General features: G+C 42.9%; 1 protein-coding gene across 2 annotated transcripts in view; it reads right to left on the bottom strand.

Moving 5' to 3' along the window:
- Window positions 1-17,119, bottom strand: part of slc9a7 (solute carrier family 9 member 7) — a 147,443-nt gene that overhangs the window by 9,976 nt on the left and 120,348 nt on the right. For both annotated transcript variants that reach the window (XM_072576958.1, XM_072576959.1), the window contains one exon: window positions 15,591-15,673. In XM_072576958.1, the coding sequence (XP_072433059.1) occupies window positions 15,591-15,673 (83 nt within the window). The remainder of the gene's footprint in view (window positions 1-15,590; window positions 15,674-17,119) is intronic.

The raw sequence follows: 17,119 nt of genomic DNA, 5'->3' as shown, positions 1-17,119 counted from the left end.
CATATCAGACTCTAATCATTAACTTTGTTTCTGTTTCTACTGAGACTACCAGACTTGAGTTTCTAGAGCACTCTGTTTTTGTTTCAGATTTCCAGCATCTACATACTTTGCTTTCAATTTGGCAATAATGGTGGCTTCGTCAGAGATGCTCACATCTCGACAATGAATTAAAAAAGACCGTACCAGAAATTATGGTGGGATTTAACACATCAATGGATTTCATATTTGGATTGGCATATGTTAAATTCAACAGTGGCCTAGCTGCCTACTTCTGCTGTCACTCTACCAGGCCCACCTGAGGGCCTTATCCTGACACCACTGGTATCTAACCAGCAGTGGGAGAGGTCCAGGCCCATGCCCATTTCCTTGTGTGCGCAGGTAGAGTGCAGTATGGTCCCACCTTAAATGCCCATGAGATGGCACCTACTCAGTGGCCAAGGAAATGGGAGAGATGCAGCATCGGTCACCTGGAAAGCATCAAAAGAATGTTATAGAGAGGGAAGAGGTTACAGAAGAAGGGAGATGTGAATTGTAAAATCAAGGCACTGGTGACCTGGGAGTCCAGTGTGGGTCAGCAAGCAGTAGCAGCTACTGAAGAAATTAAACCCAGCGAGTCTCTGAACACAGTGAACATACATCAGTTTGTCATTTCAACAGTGTTTATGCTGAACAGACCAATGACAATATTTGATTAGGAACTTTGCACAAACATGCTAGACAGCAGAAATGAAACCCTACGCTTTTAATGCCAGTTTCTGTTATTGAAACAGGACAACAGTTACCCCATCCTGGCAGCATAACTAGTGTTACATTAGCTTTGGTTGAAGTTACAAAAGCAGAAACAAAACCCTGCATGTGAAACTGCAGCATGTTCAATAACCTAGACGATCACATTACTTAATGCTCCAAATTACGCTTCTGTTGAAAGTAATCCAAAAATATTACCACATCACTCTTCAATTCAACATCTGTCAAGCAGCTGTTCTGGTGGGAGACTCCAATATAAACCATAATGTAAACTGTTCAAAAACAGGCCAAGTTTTACCTTCTTCGATACCAAGTGCGGGGGCGAGCATATTGGAGGTCAACTAAGTTTCTCCCTTTTCTGCCATCCCAGGTCACCAAAAACTGTTGGCCTTCTGGGTCCTGAAGACACCTAATGGTGCCTTACTTCTCAGCTGGATCCAATGGCAAGGCAGCAGGTCTCTTTTGCTTCTCACAGGGTAGGGGTTTGGGTGAGGTAGCATTTGGAGGCCACCCCCTTGCCCCCATACGTGCTTTTGATTGGCCCTAGATTAAGGCAAATGGTGACTCTCTACTACCCCAGAGCAGGGATTCAACCATCTTTCTCACCCGCTGGGGATACAGATAATTGGGGAAGCGGTATGTCGTGATCCTTAATTGACCACACAAGGAACTTTATTGCCAGTGTCAGAAAAGTTCTCAGTGGATCTTCTTGCTCAGCACTCAATTTGAGATATAGTGAAATGGAAAGAGATGGAAAACATCTTTCTCCAGGATTATGTCCACTTCTCACTAACTCTCGAGAAGGGAAAATCGTACCCTCAGCCTTTTTTTAAATTTCAAAATCTCCAAAGTCAACCATACTGCCATAGGTGTCAAGTGACATGTAGACCAGACCAGGTAAGGATGGCTAATTTCTTTCTCTAAAAGGACATTAGGTGAACCACTAATTATATGGTGACCAGAACTGCATGGAGTGCCCTAAATGCGGTTCTGCTAGGATTCAACACTCGTTTAGCATGGTTTCACTTTTCTCCTTTAAGGCACACTTTAAAACCTACTAAGCTGGTGGTCATATGATCCAACATATATGTTCAGTAAGGTAAAACAAGGGCTTTTGCCCGAAACGTCGATTTCGCTGCTCGTTGGATGCTGCCTGAACTGCAGTGCTCTTCCAGCACCACTAATCCACTACATGTTCAGTATCATACTGTGTCATATAGCACTCCTGTGAATCATCTTGGGGATATTAATGGCATAAAAAATGTAAAATTTTGCAAATACAAGTTTTGTTGATTAAAATGTTTCATTTTGATTGAAAATTATTCTTCCACTACACTAACTTATTATTATAAGCTTTTGGTCACTTCTGCAAGTTCTCCAACATACTAAAACATAAAACAGGACAGAGTGGTTTCAAAAGGAGACAGCAGGGATGGAGAGTCAAGTGACATGTTAATTTATTTCTGAATATTTGCCAAAGAAACAGAACTAAATTACATTTAAATTCCTGTGGAAGTGCTGTTTTCAGAAAGTCAAACAATTTACATTTACAAAGGTCACCGCCCTCATCATTTAAACCAACTTGAGCAGAACTGTTATTTTAATTCAAAATAGTTTTGTGCGCAAGTCACACCACATGCAAATGTCAATGATTGCAAGACTGCATCCTCAACCAAATAAAACAGATGGAACAGCTCTTTTTAAAGTCATTTAAAGTTACAGTCCTTACCACAGCCAAAAAGAATGCAGAAATGGGGCCTTATAAAAAAAAACAAGAAAATTAAAATCTAGGTGAAGCAATTTTACGCGAGTACAGTAGTGAAGTCTTGCTCTAACTGTATAGGAGCTTAGTTAGATCATACCTGGAGTAGTGCATGCAGTTTTGGTGTCCTTATCTCAGGAAAGATATTATTGCCATTGAGGGAGTGAAATGAAGGTTTAGCAGACTTGTTCCCAGGAAGACAGGATTGTCCTATTGAGAGAGATTGGGCAATTTGGGTCTGTATTCAAGAGTTTCCAAGAATGAGAGGTGATCTCATTCATGCAAGAGGAAACCCTCCTTCAGCTCTTCAATTCTTCTTGCCAAAAGTACCTCATATTTCCCCACATTCTATTCCATCTGCAAAGATGTGCAACTCTGAAGTGGTTTTTGAATGGATGAGCCTGTACCAGATCCCGAGTTCTAAACTTGCTATCCTGGGACAAACAGCCTCTTAGTATCTTTCCTGTCATTTCAAGGTTCTCTCTCCCTCTCCTAAACTGTAGACGAGAAAAGGATCAACCCAGACTATTTCCCAAGTAAAAACGACTATTTCTCAGTAAGATTTAGGCATGAAATCCCATCATCAGGTCCACATTGCCATTTTGTTTTCAAGGATATAGGACAAGTGCAGGAAATTAAAAATTACTCAATAATTTTACTAAAATACTTAAATGGATAGAGACAGGGTATGGTGGTAAAATGTTTCACCTGGTTGGGGTGTGCAGAATCAGGGGACAATTTGAAAATAATGGGGATACCATTCAGGACAGAGATGTTGAGAATTGTTTTTCCTGAGGGAGTAGTTTTTGGAAGACTCAAATCCAGGATGCCATGGAAGCTGAGTCTTTTGAACATTTAAGATTTTTAAAGGAAGAGGTGGACTTACTTTTTATTAAATGGTGGCAGAAAGGGTTTTGGGGTTCAGTGTGTAAAAGGCATTGAAGTGTTCAATCAGCCATGATCGTATTAAATGGCAAGGCAGATTCGATGGGCTGAATGGTTTACACATACTTCTAAAAACTGGTTACATAGGAGTCATTTTGTTGCCTTTTGGATTGCAGCTGTTTTGTTTTAGGTATTCAGTCGAGTGCCTTAGACCTGTTATACGTGAAGCAGAAAGAAATGAATGTAAATAATAATGGAAGCTTGCATAGGTGCACAACTGCATAGAATACTAGAACATATCGTAAAAGTATGCAATATTTTCATTAAGATGTAGGGTCACTCAGCAGCCTTACAGAGACTATGCAGTGAAACAAACAGGCTGTGCACAAGGCAAAACTAGAACATCAGTTAAAAAGTAGGAAATGGTTTGGGAATGTAGAAACTTCAATTAAGCCAGATGGCTAAATTCTTCACAATTAAAGTGTATGAGAATGGGAGCGGTTTAATTTGAATACAGTGACATACACAAACACATCAGGGATCTAATCCACTCCCATAAAAAGTAGTTGATAAAAATCAACATTCAAATGGACTGGCACTTACTTTCTTCTTGCAAACGGCCAGTATTTTAAACTAGCAAACGATATTTGACTGAATGATTTTACTTCCAAATCAGTCATTCTAAAAATCAAACACCAATTGGCACGAGACTCAGCCATTGTAATACTGAACACTTTCTTAGGCTTTCCTCTTCTAAACTGGCTGTGAAATCGGGTAAATTAAATTTCTGGTTTGCAAGCAGCTCCTCATCCTGCTCAACATAATTTATAGCAGGATGCCAATAAAAATAATCCTCTGGGCTCGAGCCCTGGTAGAGGATTCGGGTCAAAGAGGACTCCAAGAGATGCTCTTATTACATAATTCAAGAACAAAACAAAGCCAATTCACAGATTTATAGATTCATACAGCATCGAACAGGCCCTTCAGCCTATTGAGTCTGCACCGACAACTACCACAAAAAGTGCGCCAATCCCAATTTTCTGCATTTGTCCCACTTCGTTGAAAAAAATTGGCAATGTGGACCTGATGACGGTGTTTCATGCCTAATATTCCAATGAGAAATGTTCATCCTACTTTCCTGTGGGAAATAGCCTGGGTTGATCCATTCATCTCCTGCAGTTTTGGAAGATGGAGACATGATAATATCTATCCTGTCATTTCAAGTTTAAGAGGCAGTTTATCCCAGGATAGCAAATGGAGAACTGGGGATCAGGTTAAGGGCTCAGCCACTCAAACCATTTCAGAGTTGTACATCTTTGCAAATGGTATAGAATGTGGGAACTGAGGTAATGCACTTTGGCAAGAACAGAAGAGCTGATTATTATTTAAATGGAGAAATATTGCAGAAAGCTACAGTAGGAGGGCGGCGAGTGGGGGGTGGGGGTTCTCTTGCATGAATCACAAAAAAATGCCAGCGTTCAAGTACAGGGTTTATGGGGAAAGCAAATGGAACATTTCCTTTATTTCAAAGAAAATAAAGTATTAAAATTGGGTAGTCTTGCTAACACTATACAAAGCACTAGGTCAGACAACCTACTGTGAACACATCAATCCCCTTATTGAAGGGAAGATACACTGGCATTGGAGGCAGTACAACTGAGAAGGCTGATCCTGGGTACAAATGGATTTTCTTATGAGGAGAGGTTGAGTAGATTGGGACAGTACTCATTAAAATTTAGAAGACCGACAGTCAAATTTGTTGAAACATACAAGATTCTGAGGGGCAAGGTAAAAACAAGGACCGCAGATGCTGGAAACCAGAGTCTGGATTAGAGTGGTGCTGGAAAAGCACAGCAGGTCAGGCAGCATCAGAGGAGCAGGAAAATCCCGCTCCTCAGATGCTGCCTGACCTGCTGTGCTTTTTCAGCACCACTCTAATCAAGATTCTTGGGGAACTTAGAGTAGATGCAGTGAAGTTGCTTCCCCTTGTGAGAGTGTCTTTGGCATAATCTCAGAGTTGGTGGGGGGGGGGGGGGGTCATCTGCTTAAGACAGACTGAAAAGGAACTCCTTCTCTCAGACGGTAGTAAACGTGTGGAATTCTTTACCGCACAGGGCTGTCGAGTTATGCTATTAAGTATAATCAATAAGGGCATGAGGGTTTGGGATTAAGACAGGAAAGTGGAGTAGATAGTTACCAGAGCAGACTTAATGTGCTGCATGACCTACTTCTGCTCCTGTGTCTTACAGCAGAAATGTTTCTGATGATTGCACACTGTTTGGTAAAATTTGCAACTCCGCAGATACTGTAGTTGTCTTTGACCATATGCAGCTAGGCCTGGATGATGTTAACAAGTTGCAAGTAACATTTACGCCACATAAACCTCAGGCAATGGCCATGTCCAATAGGAGAGAATCTAACCAACACTGCTTGATAGTTAAAGGAATTATCATTGCTGAATCCCCCACCCAATGACATCCTGGGCTTTACCACTGATCAGAACCTGAACTGTATCAGCCATATAAACACTGTGGAAACAGGAGCAGGTCAGAGGCTGCACGATTAACCCACCTAAAAACATCAAACGTTGGAGATCACAGCGAGTCAGGCAGTATCCACAAACAGAGAAAAAGCTAATGGTTTAAGTCTAAATGACTCTTCATCAGAACTGAAGTCAAGTGTGGAGGGGTCAGCATTTATACTATAGTTTGGGGGAGGGGGGGTAGGTGAGTATAGGATGTTGATATTTCAGATTAAGCAATCGGAATGTGAGAATGACTGAACAATTGTGTGTCTTCTGCCAGACTGGGAAGGATTGTAACTGGGATGGGAGGAAGGGGAGGGGGAAGACATGATAACAAGCTAAAAGAAAGAGAATAAATGGTTCACAGTTTAAAACGTGTTGAACTCAATATTGAATCCAGAGGGTTGTAAAGTACCTTGTGTGAAGACGAGATGTTGTTCCTCCAGGTTGCGCTGGGATTCGCTGGAACATTCAAACATGCTGGAGGTCAGACATATGGGCACGTGAGCAGGATGCTGTGTTAAAATGACTGTCCATGGGAAGGTCAGGGTCCCTACTTGCGCACAGACCGGAGGGGTTCAACAAAGCTGTCACTCAGTCTGCATTTGATTTTGCCAATGTAGAGTAGGCAAGTGGGTGCAGCAAATACAATACACAAGCTTGGAAGAGGTACAGGTGAAATGCTGCTTCACCTGAAAAGACTGTTTAGGCCCTTGGATGGTGAGCAGGGAGGTGATGAAGGGGCAGGTGTTGCACCTTCTGTGGTTAGATGGCAAGATGCCATGGAGAAGTGGCGGTGTTGTTGTTGGTGGTTGTGGCATAGGCGGTCCTGGAGGGAACCATTCCTGCAAAATGCAGACAAGGGAATGAGTGGAAGACATGTTTGGTGGTGGCATTAAGCTGGAGTTGTCTGAAATGGTAAAGAATGATCCTTTGAATGTGGAGGCTGGTGGGGATGAAAAGTGAAGACAAGGGGAACCCAATCACACTTCAGTGTGATGGGAAGGGGCAAGGGTGATAGGTCAGATGCAGTTGAGGACCCTGTCAACCACAGTGGGTGGGAAGTCACAGTCTGACTCCCAAGCTTATCACCATCTATAAGGTAAAACCCAGACGTGTAATGTAAGCCCAGAACATGATGCACCTTGTTATAAAGCACAAGGGTTTGACAAGAGTACAACTGGATTATTCCATCTCAACTAAAATCCACTCGTAATAAACTAAAAAAAGTAATGCCTGATGATTGATTGGTGATTTACAGGACTGCAAGCCTGATTCTCATGATCACGATTAGGGTAACTACCAGTGGATGGACCAACTCTTCATAAAGATTAGCTGGGCAAATATTGGTTAAATAAGGAGGTCTAATAACAAAACTGGTGTTAGCAAAGTCAAATGTTATCCATGGAGTGCTTCAGGAAACACAATTTGTATGTCATGGGTGGGAACATTTTCTTTGGCCAATTACCTGCCAACATTAGATAGAAATTTGAACACGCACTTTTCCCTTCAATTTATCACCAGGGGGACATTGACCAAGTCTAAGGGAAAGAATTTGAAAATCCATTATGAAGCCAGAACTCATGAAATCAAATACAAATCATTTGTTAAAAAACAACAGGCAGAAATGAAAACAAGATTGTATATTAATTTTTGCATAACAGTTTGATTTTAAAATGCTGTGGAAGATCACAGATGGGGTGTGGCACAAATAGACTACAGGACGGTGATCGGACCAAGGTTTAGTGCAGTGTTACGGTTTCCATAGGTTCCCATATTACTGGCCTCCTTATTACTCAGTTTTTAATAAGCCCCAGATATTTCTGAAGAGGATGAATCACTCCAAAACACATCTCCTAGTGATTATAAAGAGCATGGATAGACATGTGGAAAGTTGACATGGGTCTTGCTTTTTCAAGTGAACAATGCTTACAATGCAAATGGATTTTACAAAGAAAGGTAAAAGGAATTTAAATCTCTGCATGAAACTGGAGATTTGGCAACACACACACAATCAAAAATAGCAAGTTCAATGCTGGAGCTAAAGCAGCAATCAAAATATCTGCCACTTAGTCCAGTAAATCAGCAAGACCTCACAGCTAGTGAGAGAAAAACAGACGTTTACAGATTTTGAAGTACAGGAAATTACTCAATCTGGCACCGCTGAGTCACAATTTATTTTTGCAAAAATTAATTCCAGACAATTAAAAATGCTTTATCTACTGCAAAAAAAAACTGCCATGGTTCCTTGGTGCCCTTTTCGGGCACAAAAAGATACATACAGGGAACAATAACAACATTCTGCATTTATATGCCACCTTTAACATACTAAAACATTCCTAAAGCAATTCAAAGGAACATTAATGAAACAAAATCTAATCCAGACTCAAAGGAGACATGGTCAGTTTATTTTAAAAAAAAACTGATCAATGCAGCAGCTTTCTAGGTGTATCCTCAAGGAAGAAAGAGAGAAAGAAAAGCAGAGAGTGAACTCTAGAGCTTTGTGCCAATCAAGGCGGCATGGTGGCACTGCTGCCTCACAGCACCGGAGACCCGGGTTCAATTCCCGCCTCAGGCGACTGACTGTGTGGAGTCTGCATGTTCTCCCCGTGTCTGCGTGGGTTTCCTCCGGGTGCTCCGGTTTCCTCCCACAGTCCAAAGATGTGCAGGTCAGGTGAATTGGCCATACTAAATTGCCCGTAGTGTTAGGTAAGGGGTAGATGTAGATGTAGGGGTATGGGTGGGTTACGCTTCGGCGGAGCAGTGTGGACTTGTTGGGCCGAAGGGCCTGTTTCCACACTGTAAGTAATCTAATCTAATCTAATCTAAAGGCAACTGAAGGCTTGGTCACACATGTTGAATGAATGGACAATGGCAAATTGGCCAAAAATTACAGAGGTGGACAGATTGAGAGGCCATAGGAGATCAGAGAGATCAGTGAGGGGTGAGGTCAGGAACCAGTTTTGAAAACAGGGATGGGAATTTTAAAAAAAAAACACAAGGTGTTGCTTGACCAAGAGCCAACAAAGGTCAAGCATGAGATGGGTTAATGGGGCTTGGCACTTGCTAAAACCTGAGCAGCAAAATTTTGAATAATCTTGAGATTGCAGAGGATACAGCTGGGGAATCAGTAGTGGCTTACCATAACCAAGTTTAGATAGCAAAGACAATGAATCTTGGTTTTAGCAGTAGAGGAACTGAAGCAAGGAGAGATCAGGCAGTTTAATAGAGAAGAGGGGAGCGGTGGTGGTTAGAACTGAGACTGATGATGTAGTCAGAAGCTCATTTTAGGGTCAAACACTATACTCATAACCAGTCTGGTTGAATCACAGCAGTGGAATGGAATCATTCATTAGGGAACACAATTTGTTCAGGGAACTGAAACAAATAGTTTCCTGTATTCCTAATATTTAGCTGGAGGAAGTTTCTGCTCATTTAGTATCGAAGATGAGCATTGAGATACAGTGCTCTTGATTTGTTAAGGTATTGATGTATAGTTATGACACAGACGTTAGTTCGATTGCTTAAAGTTAGATGTCCACAGGGCACTTAATTATGTTTCAGGTGCTAAGTTTCTAAAAAAGCAAAATATTGCAGATGCTGGAGAAACTCAGCATATCTGGCAGCGTAATTCCAGAACTTAGAGATAACTGTTGAGTTCTGAAGAAGTCACACTGGATTCAATAAATTAACTCTTTCTCAATTGCCAGACTTGTTGAGTTTCTCCAGCACTGTGTGTCTGTTTCATTTTATTTTAGTGTGGCTCTATTGTAAAACCCACAACAGATTTCAGGCAGTTGTGCAAAAGTACGCAGAGTGCAAAGGAATGAGCAACAAGAGATAGTGGGTAAGAGGAGTAGGCTTATAAACAAGGAGTGAGAGAGAAAACCTATCTTTATTTACATATGGACAGGATTTGGTTTCACCTTGTGTGGTAAAGGCTTTTGAATTCTTCATATTTTTCAAAGGCTTGGGGGTTTATAGAGTGGTGAGAAATAAAAAGATGGTTAGGGTTGTTCATCCACAGGCTGTTTTGTCACCATTGGGAGCATGGTGGCTCAGTGGTTAGCACTGCTGCCTCACAGCACCAGGGACACAGGTTTGATGCCAGCCTCAAGCAACTGTTAATGTGGAGTTTGCACATTCTCCCAGTGTCTGCGTGGGCTTCCTCCAGGTGCTCCAGTTTCCCCCCTCAATTCAAAAGATGTGTCAGTTATATACAAACTTGATTGAGGTTGCTGAAGAACTAACAAAGAATTGACGAGGGCAGAACGGTAGACATGATCTATATGGATTTCAGTAAAGCATTCAACAAAGTTTCCCATGGGAGACTGGTTAGCAAGGTTAGATCTCATGGAATACAGGGAGAACTAGCCATTTGGATACAGAACTGGCTCAAAGGTAGAAGACAGAGGGTGGTGGTGGAGGGTTATTTTTCAGACTGGAGGCCTGTGACCAGTGGAGTGCCACAAGGATCGGTGCTGGGTCCTCTACTTTTTGTCATTTACATAAATGATTTGGATGTGAGCACAAGAGGTATAGTTAGTAAGTTTGCAGGTGACGCCAAAATTGGAGGTGTAGTGGACAGCGAAGAAGGTTACCTCAGATTACAACAAGATCTTGACCAGGTGGGCCAATGGACTGAGAAGTGGCAGATGGAGTTTAATTCCGATGAATGAGAGGTGCTGCATTTTGGGAAAGCAAATCTTAGCAGGCCTTATACACTTAATGGTAAGGTACTAGGGAGTGTTGCTGAACAAAGAGACCAGGGAGTGCAGGTTCATAGCTCCTTGAAAGTGGAGTCGCAGGTAGATAGGATAGTGAAGGCGGCGTTTGGTATGCTTTCCTTTATTGGTCAGAGTATTGAGTACAGGAGTTGGGAGGTCATATTGCGGCTGAACAGGACAGTAGTTAGGCCACTGTTGGAATACTATGTGCAATTCTGGTCTCCTTCCTATTGGAAGGATATTGTGAAACTTGAAAGGGTTCAGAAAAGATTTACAAGGATGTGCCAGGGTTGGAGGATTTAAGCTGTAGGGTGAGGCTAATGGGCTAGGGTTGTTTTCCTTGGAGTGTCGGAGGCTCAGGGGTGACCTTATAGAGGTTTACAAAATCACAAGGGGCTTGGATAGGATAAATAGACAGTCTTTTCCTAGGGGTGGGGGAGTACAGAACTAGAGGGCATAGGTTAAGGGTGAGAGGGGAAAGATATAAAAGAGACCTAAGGGGCAACCTTTTCACGCAGAGGGTGGTACGTGTATGGAATGAGCTGCCAGAGGAAGTGGTGGAGGCTGGTATAATTGCAACATTTAAAAAGGCATTTGGATGGGTATATAAATAGGAAGGGTTTGGAGGGATATGGGCCGGGTTCTGGCAGGTGGGACTAGATTGGCATGGACAAGTTGGACCAAAGGGTCTGTTTCTGTGCTGTACATCTCTATGACTCTACGTGAATTGGCCATACTAAATTGCCCATAGTGTTCAGAGATGTAGAAGCTAAGTACATTAGTCAGAGGAAATGTCGAATAATAGGTTAGGGGAAATGGGTCTGAGTGAGTTACTCTCCAGAGCATCGGTTTGAACTTTTTGGGCCAAGTGGCCTGTTTCCTCACTGTAGGGATTCTATGATAAATTTGCTGACTGCACTGTTTAGTTTCTACTGTGTGTGCAGGATGTGGGTTTACAAGATGCATATTTTGAAACCGCAGATGTATTTTTGTCACTTTGCTTAACAAGTTGTGCAAAGAAGCAGTAAGTGCAGCAACACACCTAGTTGATCAACATGTCAGCACTTAGTGATTGTAAGAAGTCTTATTTCTGAATACCTTGTTCACATTAATACTTGTCAATGCAAAGTGAATCAGCAAGGACAACATGTGACAATCATAGAATCCCTTCAATGTGGAAGCAGGCCATTTGGCCCACCAAGTCTACACAGTATCCTACTCTATCCCCATAATCCTGCATTTACTGTGGCTAATCCACGTAGCCGGAATATTCTTGGATACTATAAGCCACTTACTGTGGTCAATCCACCTGACCTACGCAGCCTTGGACTGTGGGAGGAAACCGAAGCACACAGAGGAAATCCACACATACACAGAGAGAGTGTACAAACTCCACACAGACAATCACTGGAGTGTGGAATCAAACCCGGTTCCCTGGCACTGTGAGACAATAGTGCTAACCATGGAGCCACTGTGCCGCCCATAACAGGAGATAACCTGGGCAGCACGGTGGCTCAGTGGTTAGCACTGCTGCCTCACAGCACCAGCGTCCCAGGGTCAACTCCAGCCTTGGGGGGACTGTCTGTGTGGAGTTTGCACATTCTCTCGGTGTCTGAATGGGTTTCCTCCGGGTGCTCCAATTTCCTCCCACAGTCCAAAGATGTGCAGGTGAATTGGCCATGCTAAATTGCCTGTAGTGTTAGGTGCATTAGTCAGAGGGAAATGGGTCTGGGTGGGTTACTCTTCGGAGGGTCAGTGTGGACCCCTTGGGCCAAAGGCCTGCTTCCACACTGTAGGGAATCTAATCTAATCTAAGAGACCTAGAAGAACTTCTGAGTCACAGAGTCATACAGCACAGAAACAGACTCTTGGTCCAACTCGTCCATGCCAACAAAGTTTCCCAAACTAAACTAATCCCACTTGTCTGCATTTGGTCCTTGAGCTTTCCTTAACAACATTTAGAGACAGTTGGATTGATGAAGGTTACTTTATCTGCGAAAGAACTTGGTACTTCTGCAAGTCAGGAGTTGATGCTTCTGTGATGATTAGAGTAGAAATTAGTAAAACGGGGTGGTTACATTTATTTCTCTCCAGGTCTAATGCACAACACTGGATTTTGCAGTTCTGAAAGGAGACCATACAGAGGGAAGATGGCTAAAGAAATGGCTGCTGAGTGACAGAAGTCCTGTCAGCAACAGTGCCTGCTGTCAATTTGCAGTGCATGAGGTCCACTTGGAACTAGATCAGACCTTGCAGGACTCTTACTTGCACAGTGGACATGAGGGGTCCTTTGTGACTGTTGAGTGTAGATGGGACGACCATGGCAGTAGGACAGAAGGAAAGACAACCTTTTTAAAAAAAGTTTGAGAAGTTTATAAGACTTAAGGGTGCTTCTGGAGGCAGGTTAATGTTGAGGACCAAAAACAGAATGCTGGAGAAATGTCAGTTCTGAAGAAATCATTTCAATCTCGAAACATTTACTCTCTCTTTGTGTCTGTCTCCTCAGGGATGCTGCCATATCTGCTAACTTTCTCCAGCAATGTGTGTTTATTTCTGACTTCCAGCATCCACAGCATTTTGCTTTTAGCAATGTTATTTAATATTATCAAGGGGAGATGGGGGGAGGGGCGGTTGGGTGGTGAATCCATGATGAGTAAAGTTTGGGTAGGTACTGCCCTCTGTCAGTGGTCCCAGTAAGCTCACACTTACTTGTTTAAGCACCTGGCAATTGAGGCTCAGAACCTGTTGCTGGAATTCCATAGATTCATAGTGTCAGACAGTAAAAAGAGGTCTTTCTGCCCATCGAGTGTGTACTGTCAATAATGTACTGCTACCTAATTACAAGGGATCATCAGAATTCTTGAAAAATTAAATGGCAGCTGGTGTTCTATCTCTTGGCTCCTGTCTTGGGTCTGCCAAACAATATGGCGATGTCACTCCTGCACGAGGTGGAGATCCCATTTCCCAGTGGCCTGGCAACAGAGGTGGGATCGCAATAGCCAGACTAGTCCTGCCTTAGAATTCTAGGTGCCAATGTGAAAATCCAACCCATGGTGCCTGCCTGGACCTGGACTGAATTTACAAATCACTTTTAGTTGGACAGATGGGAATTCTTTTAACAATAAGCCCATCCAATTTCAATGCCACACACAAAATAAAGACATGGGCGCTGGAAATCTGAACTTCAAGGGTTAAAATGTTTCAATTGTTTCCAGCAGAACTTGGAAAAGTTAGAAGTGGAACAGGTTTTAAAGGAGGTCAGTGTGGGAAAAAGAACAACAGAGAAGATTTGTGGATGGAGCAGAAGACAGGAGACGTTCAAAGTCAGAACAGATACTGAGACAAAAAAGAACAAACAGCGTGGCAATGGGACAAGAAAAGAAACAGCAGAGGTGTGAATGGCAGAATAAGAAACATCCAAAATTAACAATGAGATTTAAATGATTGAGTTCAGAAGGCTGTTTAGAGTATAATTAGATGACAGGGCATAGTTCCTTGAATTCGCATCGAGCTTCAGTGGAACACTGCAGCAGACAGAGGACAGAAAGGTCAGCTTGAGAACAAAGGTGATGTAATGAAAGGCAATTTGAGAGAGGGCTAGAAACGAGCATAAGTTTAAGTGAAGGAAGGAGGGCACATGTATGGACAAGTGAGTGTGAGCGAGAGACTGCACACAAGGGTGGAAATTAAAGAGTGGGAGTAAGCAAGCGCATGACAACAGAAGCAAGTTGGGGATAGGAGGACAAGGCAGACAGAAAAGAAAGTAACAAAGACAACCACCAAGGTTGAGACAATAGGAGCACGGGATGACAAAAGGGAATGCAAGGGGGCAGCAGGAGGGCTGGGGAGGTAGGGGGAAGCATATGACAGTGAGAGGGAGAGAAAAAAGGATTGTGGGAGGAATCATAACAGAGACAGTCGGAACGTGAGCCAGAAAGAAAAAAAAAAGTGTGGTTAAGAGAGATGACCAAACAAAATTCAAGAACCAAATATAGCATTATCTGTCTTGTTGACCGTTACCACCAAGCTATTGTGACCTTGATGCACAGTGGCACAGTGGTTAGCACTGCTGCCTCACAGCGCCAGAGACCCGGGTTCAATTCCTGCCTCAGGCGACTGATTGTATGGAGTTTGCACATTCTCCCAGTGTCTGTGTGGGTTTCCTCCGGGTGCTCCGGTTTCCTCCCACAATCCAAAAATGTGCAGGTTAGGTGAATTGGCCATGCTAAATTGCCTGTAGTGTTAGATGCAGGGGTAAATGTAGGGGAATGGTTATGGGTGGGTGCACTTCGGTGGGTCGGTGTGGACTTGTTGGGCCGAAGGGCCTGTTTCCACACTGTTAAGTAATCTAATCTAATCTAATCTGTGCAAAAAGTAATCTAATCTAAAATTGATTTTCTACCAATGCTTCAAGATTATGTAACAGACAAAACAGGATGTTCCCACCCACATAAAAAATACCTATTGAAGAGAACAGAAGTAGAACAATATCTAGCCACAAATACACTTTCTCTAAAAGGATTAAGAAGTCTATCTCAGGAGGGAAAGTGCTTCATAAATACTCCAAAACATCATGAAATGACACTCCAGATTACTGACTCACCTCACCACCACCACCACCACCACCACCCCAACCCTTACCAGACGCAAAAGCAACTATTTTTCTCCTCCTGCATTCAGGATATCTTAGCCCATGCTGCACATGAGCAGGCTTTGGACACAAGGACACTCCGTAATTAGGTCAGCAGTCTCAAATTTTCAAGCCATTCTACACAACAGATAATAATGAACCATTATACAAAGCTACCTTCTAAACTCTCACATTCTGGAGTAGAAGTAGGTCAACATTTTCCTAAACCATGATGCACAGATCGCTCAGCTGAAACCCAGCAAGGGCCATGAAACTCTGACAAAGGAACTGTTTCATTGCCAGTGAAAAGGATACTTGTGATCAAAGCTGTACCACAGTCTGAACAGCCAGGCACTCTCCTGCTTTGTCCTGCTGGTCCTTTCAGGGTGTGCACCATCCTAGGGGAAGAGAACAGAACCACATTTTCACTAAAGTTAAAAATGGATAAGTGACAAGAGTTAAATGCACCACGATTTTACAGTACGGAGCACATGGAAAAACATCTTAAGGGCCTCCATAGACCCACACTTTGAAAGTAACTTGGATAGTGAACCAAAAAGGTATTGTGCAAATAATTGGAGAGTATGTAAAATGGTTGAAGGCATAGTTCCAGTGGTGAGGCTAAGCAGTAGTGGGGAGTGGAAGGGTAGAGGTGAGGGAATGCAGGACAGCACCAAGATTAAGTACTGGAGAGTCTTGGAGAAATGTGACGAGGGACAGCAAGGGAGAGGGTGATAAGACCATAAAACTTGTGGGCAGAAGTAGGCCATTCAGCCCGTCAAATCTACTTTGCCATCCAAATCAGGTCACAGCTGATCTAAAAAAAACCTCAATTCCACATTTCTGCCTTTTCCTCATTACTCTGGGTTCTCTTACTGATGAAAATCAAATCGGTCTACTTCAGCCTTGAATATACTTCAATGATCCAGCCTTGACAGCCCATGGTGGTAAAGATTTCTACAGATTCACCTCCCTCACAGAAGAAATTGTTCATCTATGTCTTAAACTGGGTAACCTCCAAATCTGAAGTTACGCCCTCTGGTCCTAGACTGTCCCATAAGAAGAAACAACCTTTCCATTGTACCTTGTCAAATTCCTTAAGAATCTTGTGTGTTTCAATGCGATCTCTTCTCATTCCTTCAAAACTCCACTGAGTACCAGTCAAATCTAGTCACCCTCTCCTCATAAGAAAATGCCTCCATAAAATCAACCTGGTGAATCTTCCCTGAACTGCTTCCAATGCCAAAATGTATTTATTTTCATAAGGGGAATCAAAACTGATGACAGAATCATAGAATCCCTACAATGTGGAAACAGGCCATTCAACCCATCGGAGTCTACATCATCTCTCCAAAGAGCACCCCACCCAGATCCACCCCAACCCACCCCCATACTATCCCTGCGACCATGCATTTCCTCAGGCTAACCCACTTAGCCTGCACAGAGAATGTGAGCAACCAGAGGTGGTAGTGACCAGAAGGGGAAACTGAATCAGCATCAAGAATAATCTAGCTTTTCAGAAGTACAGATGAGGGAGGAAATTGCAGTTGAGGCAAGATTGGACATTGCACAAGGGGAGTCAGGAGGTGCTGAGCTGGGTGTTGTCAGTGTTCATGTGAAGCTGATCTCCTCCGTTCCCCCCACCCCCTCATTGTCTGCAGTGATTAAGAAATAGCAGATCCGAGAATTGTTATGGTGTAAAAGGAGGCCATTTGAGCCTTGCGGTTACAGCAGCTCTGAGCATTTTAATCTTTTGCCATTTCCCTGTAAACCTGTGCTTTCCCCCCCCCCCCCCCCGATTTAAATAATCAATCAAAACCCTTTTGAATGTCTCAATTTAAATT

Source organism: Chiloscyllium punctatum, chromosome 9 (genome assembly GCF_047496795.1).
Source record: "Chiloscyllium punctatum isolate Juve2018m chromosome 9, sChiPun1.3, whole genome shotgun sequence".
NCBI classification, from domain to species: domain Eukaryota; kingdom Metazoa; phylum Chordata; class Chondrichthyes; order Orectolobiformes; family Hemiscylliidae; genus Chiloscyllium; species Chiloscyllium punctatum.
The sequence above is the reverse complement of the archived record's forward strand: the minus strand, read 5'-3'. Positions and strand labels throughout refer to the sequence as shown.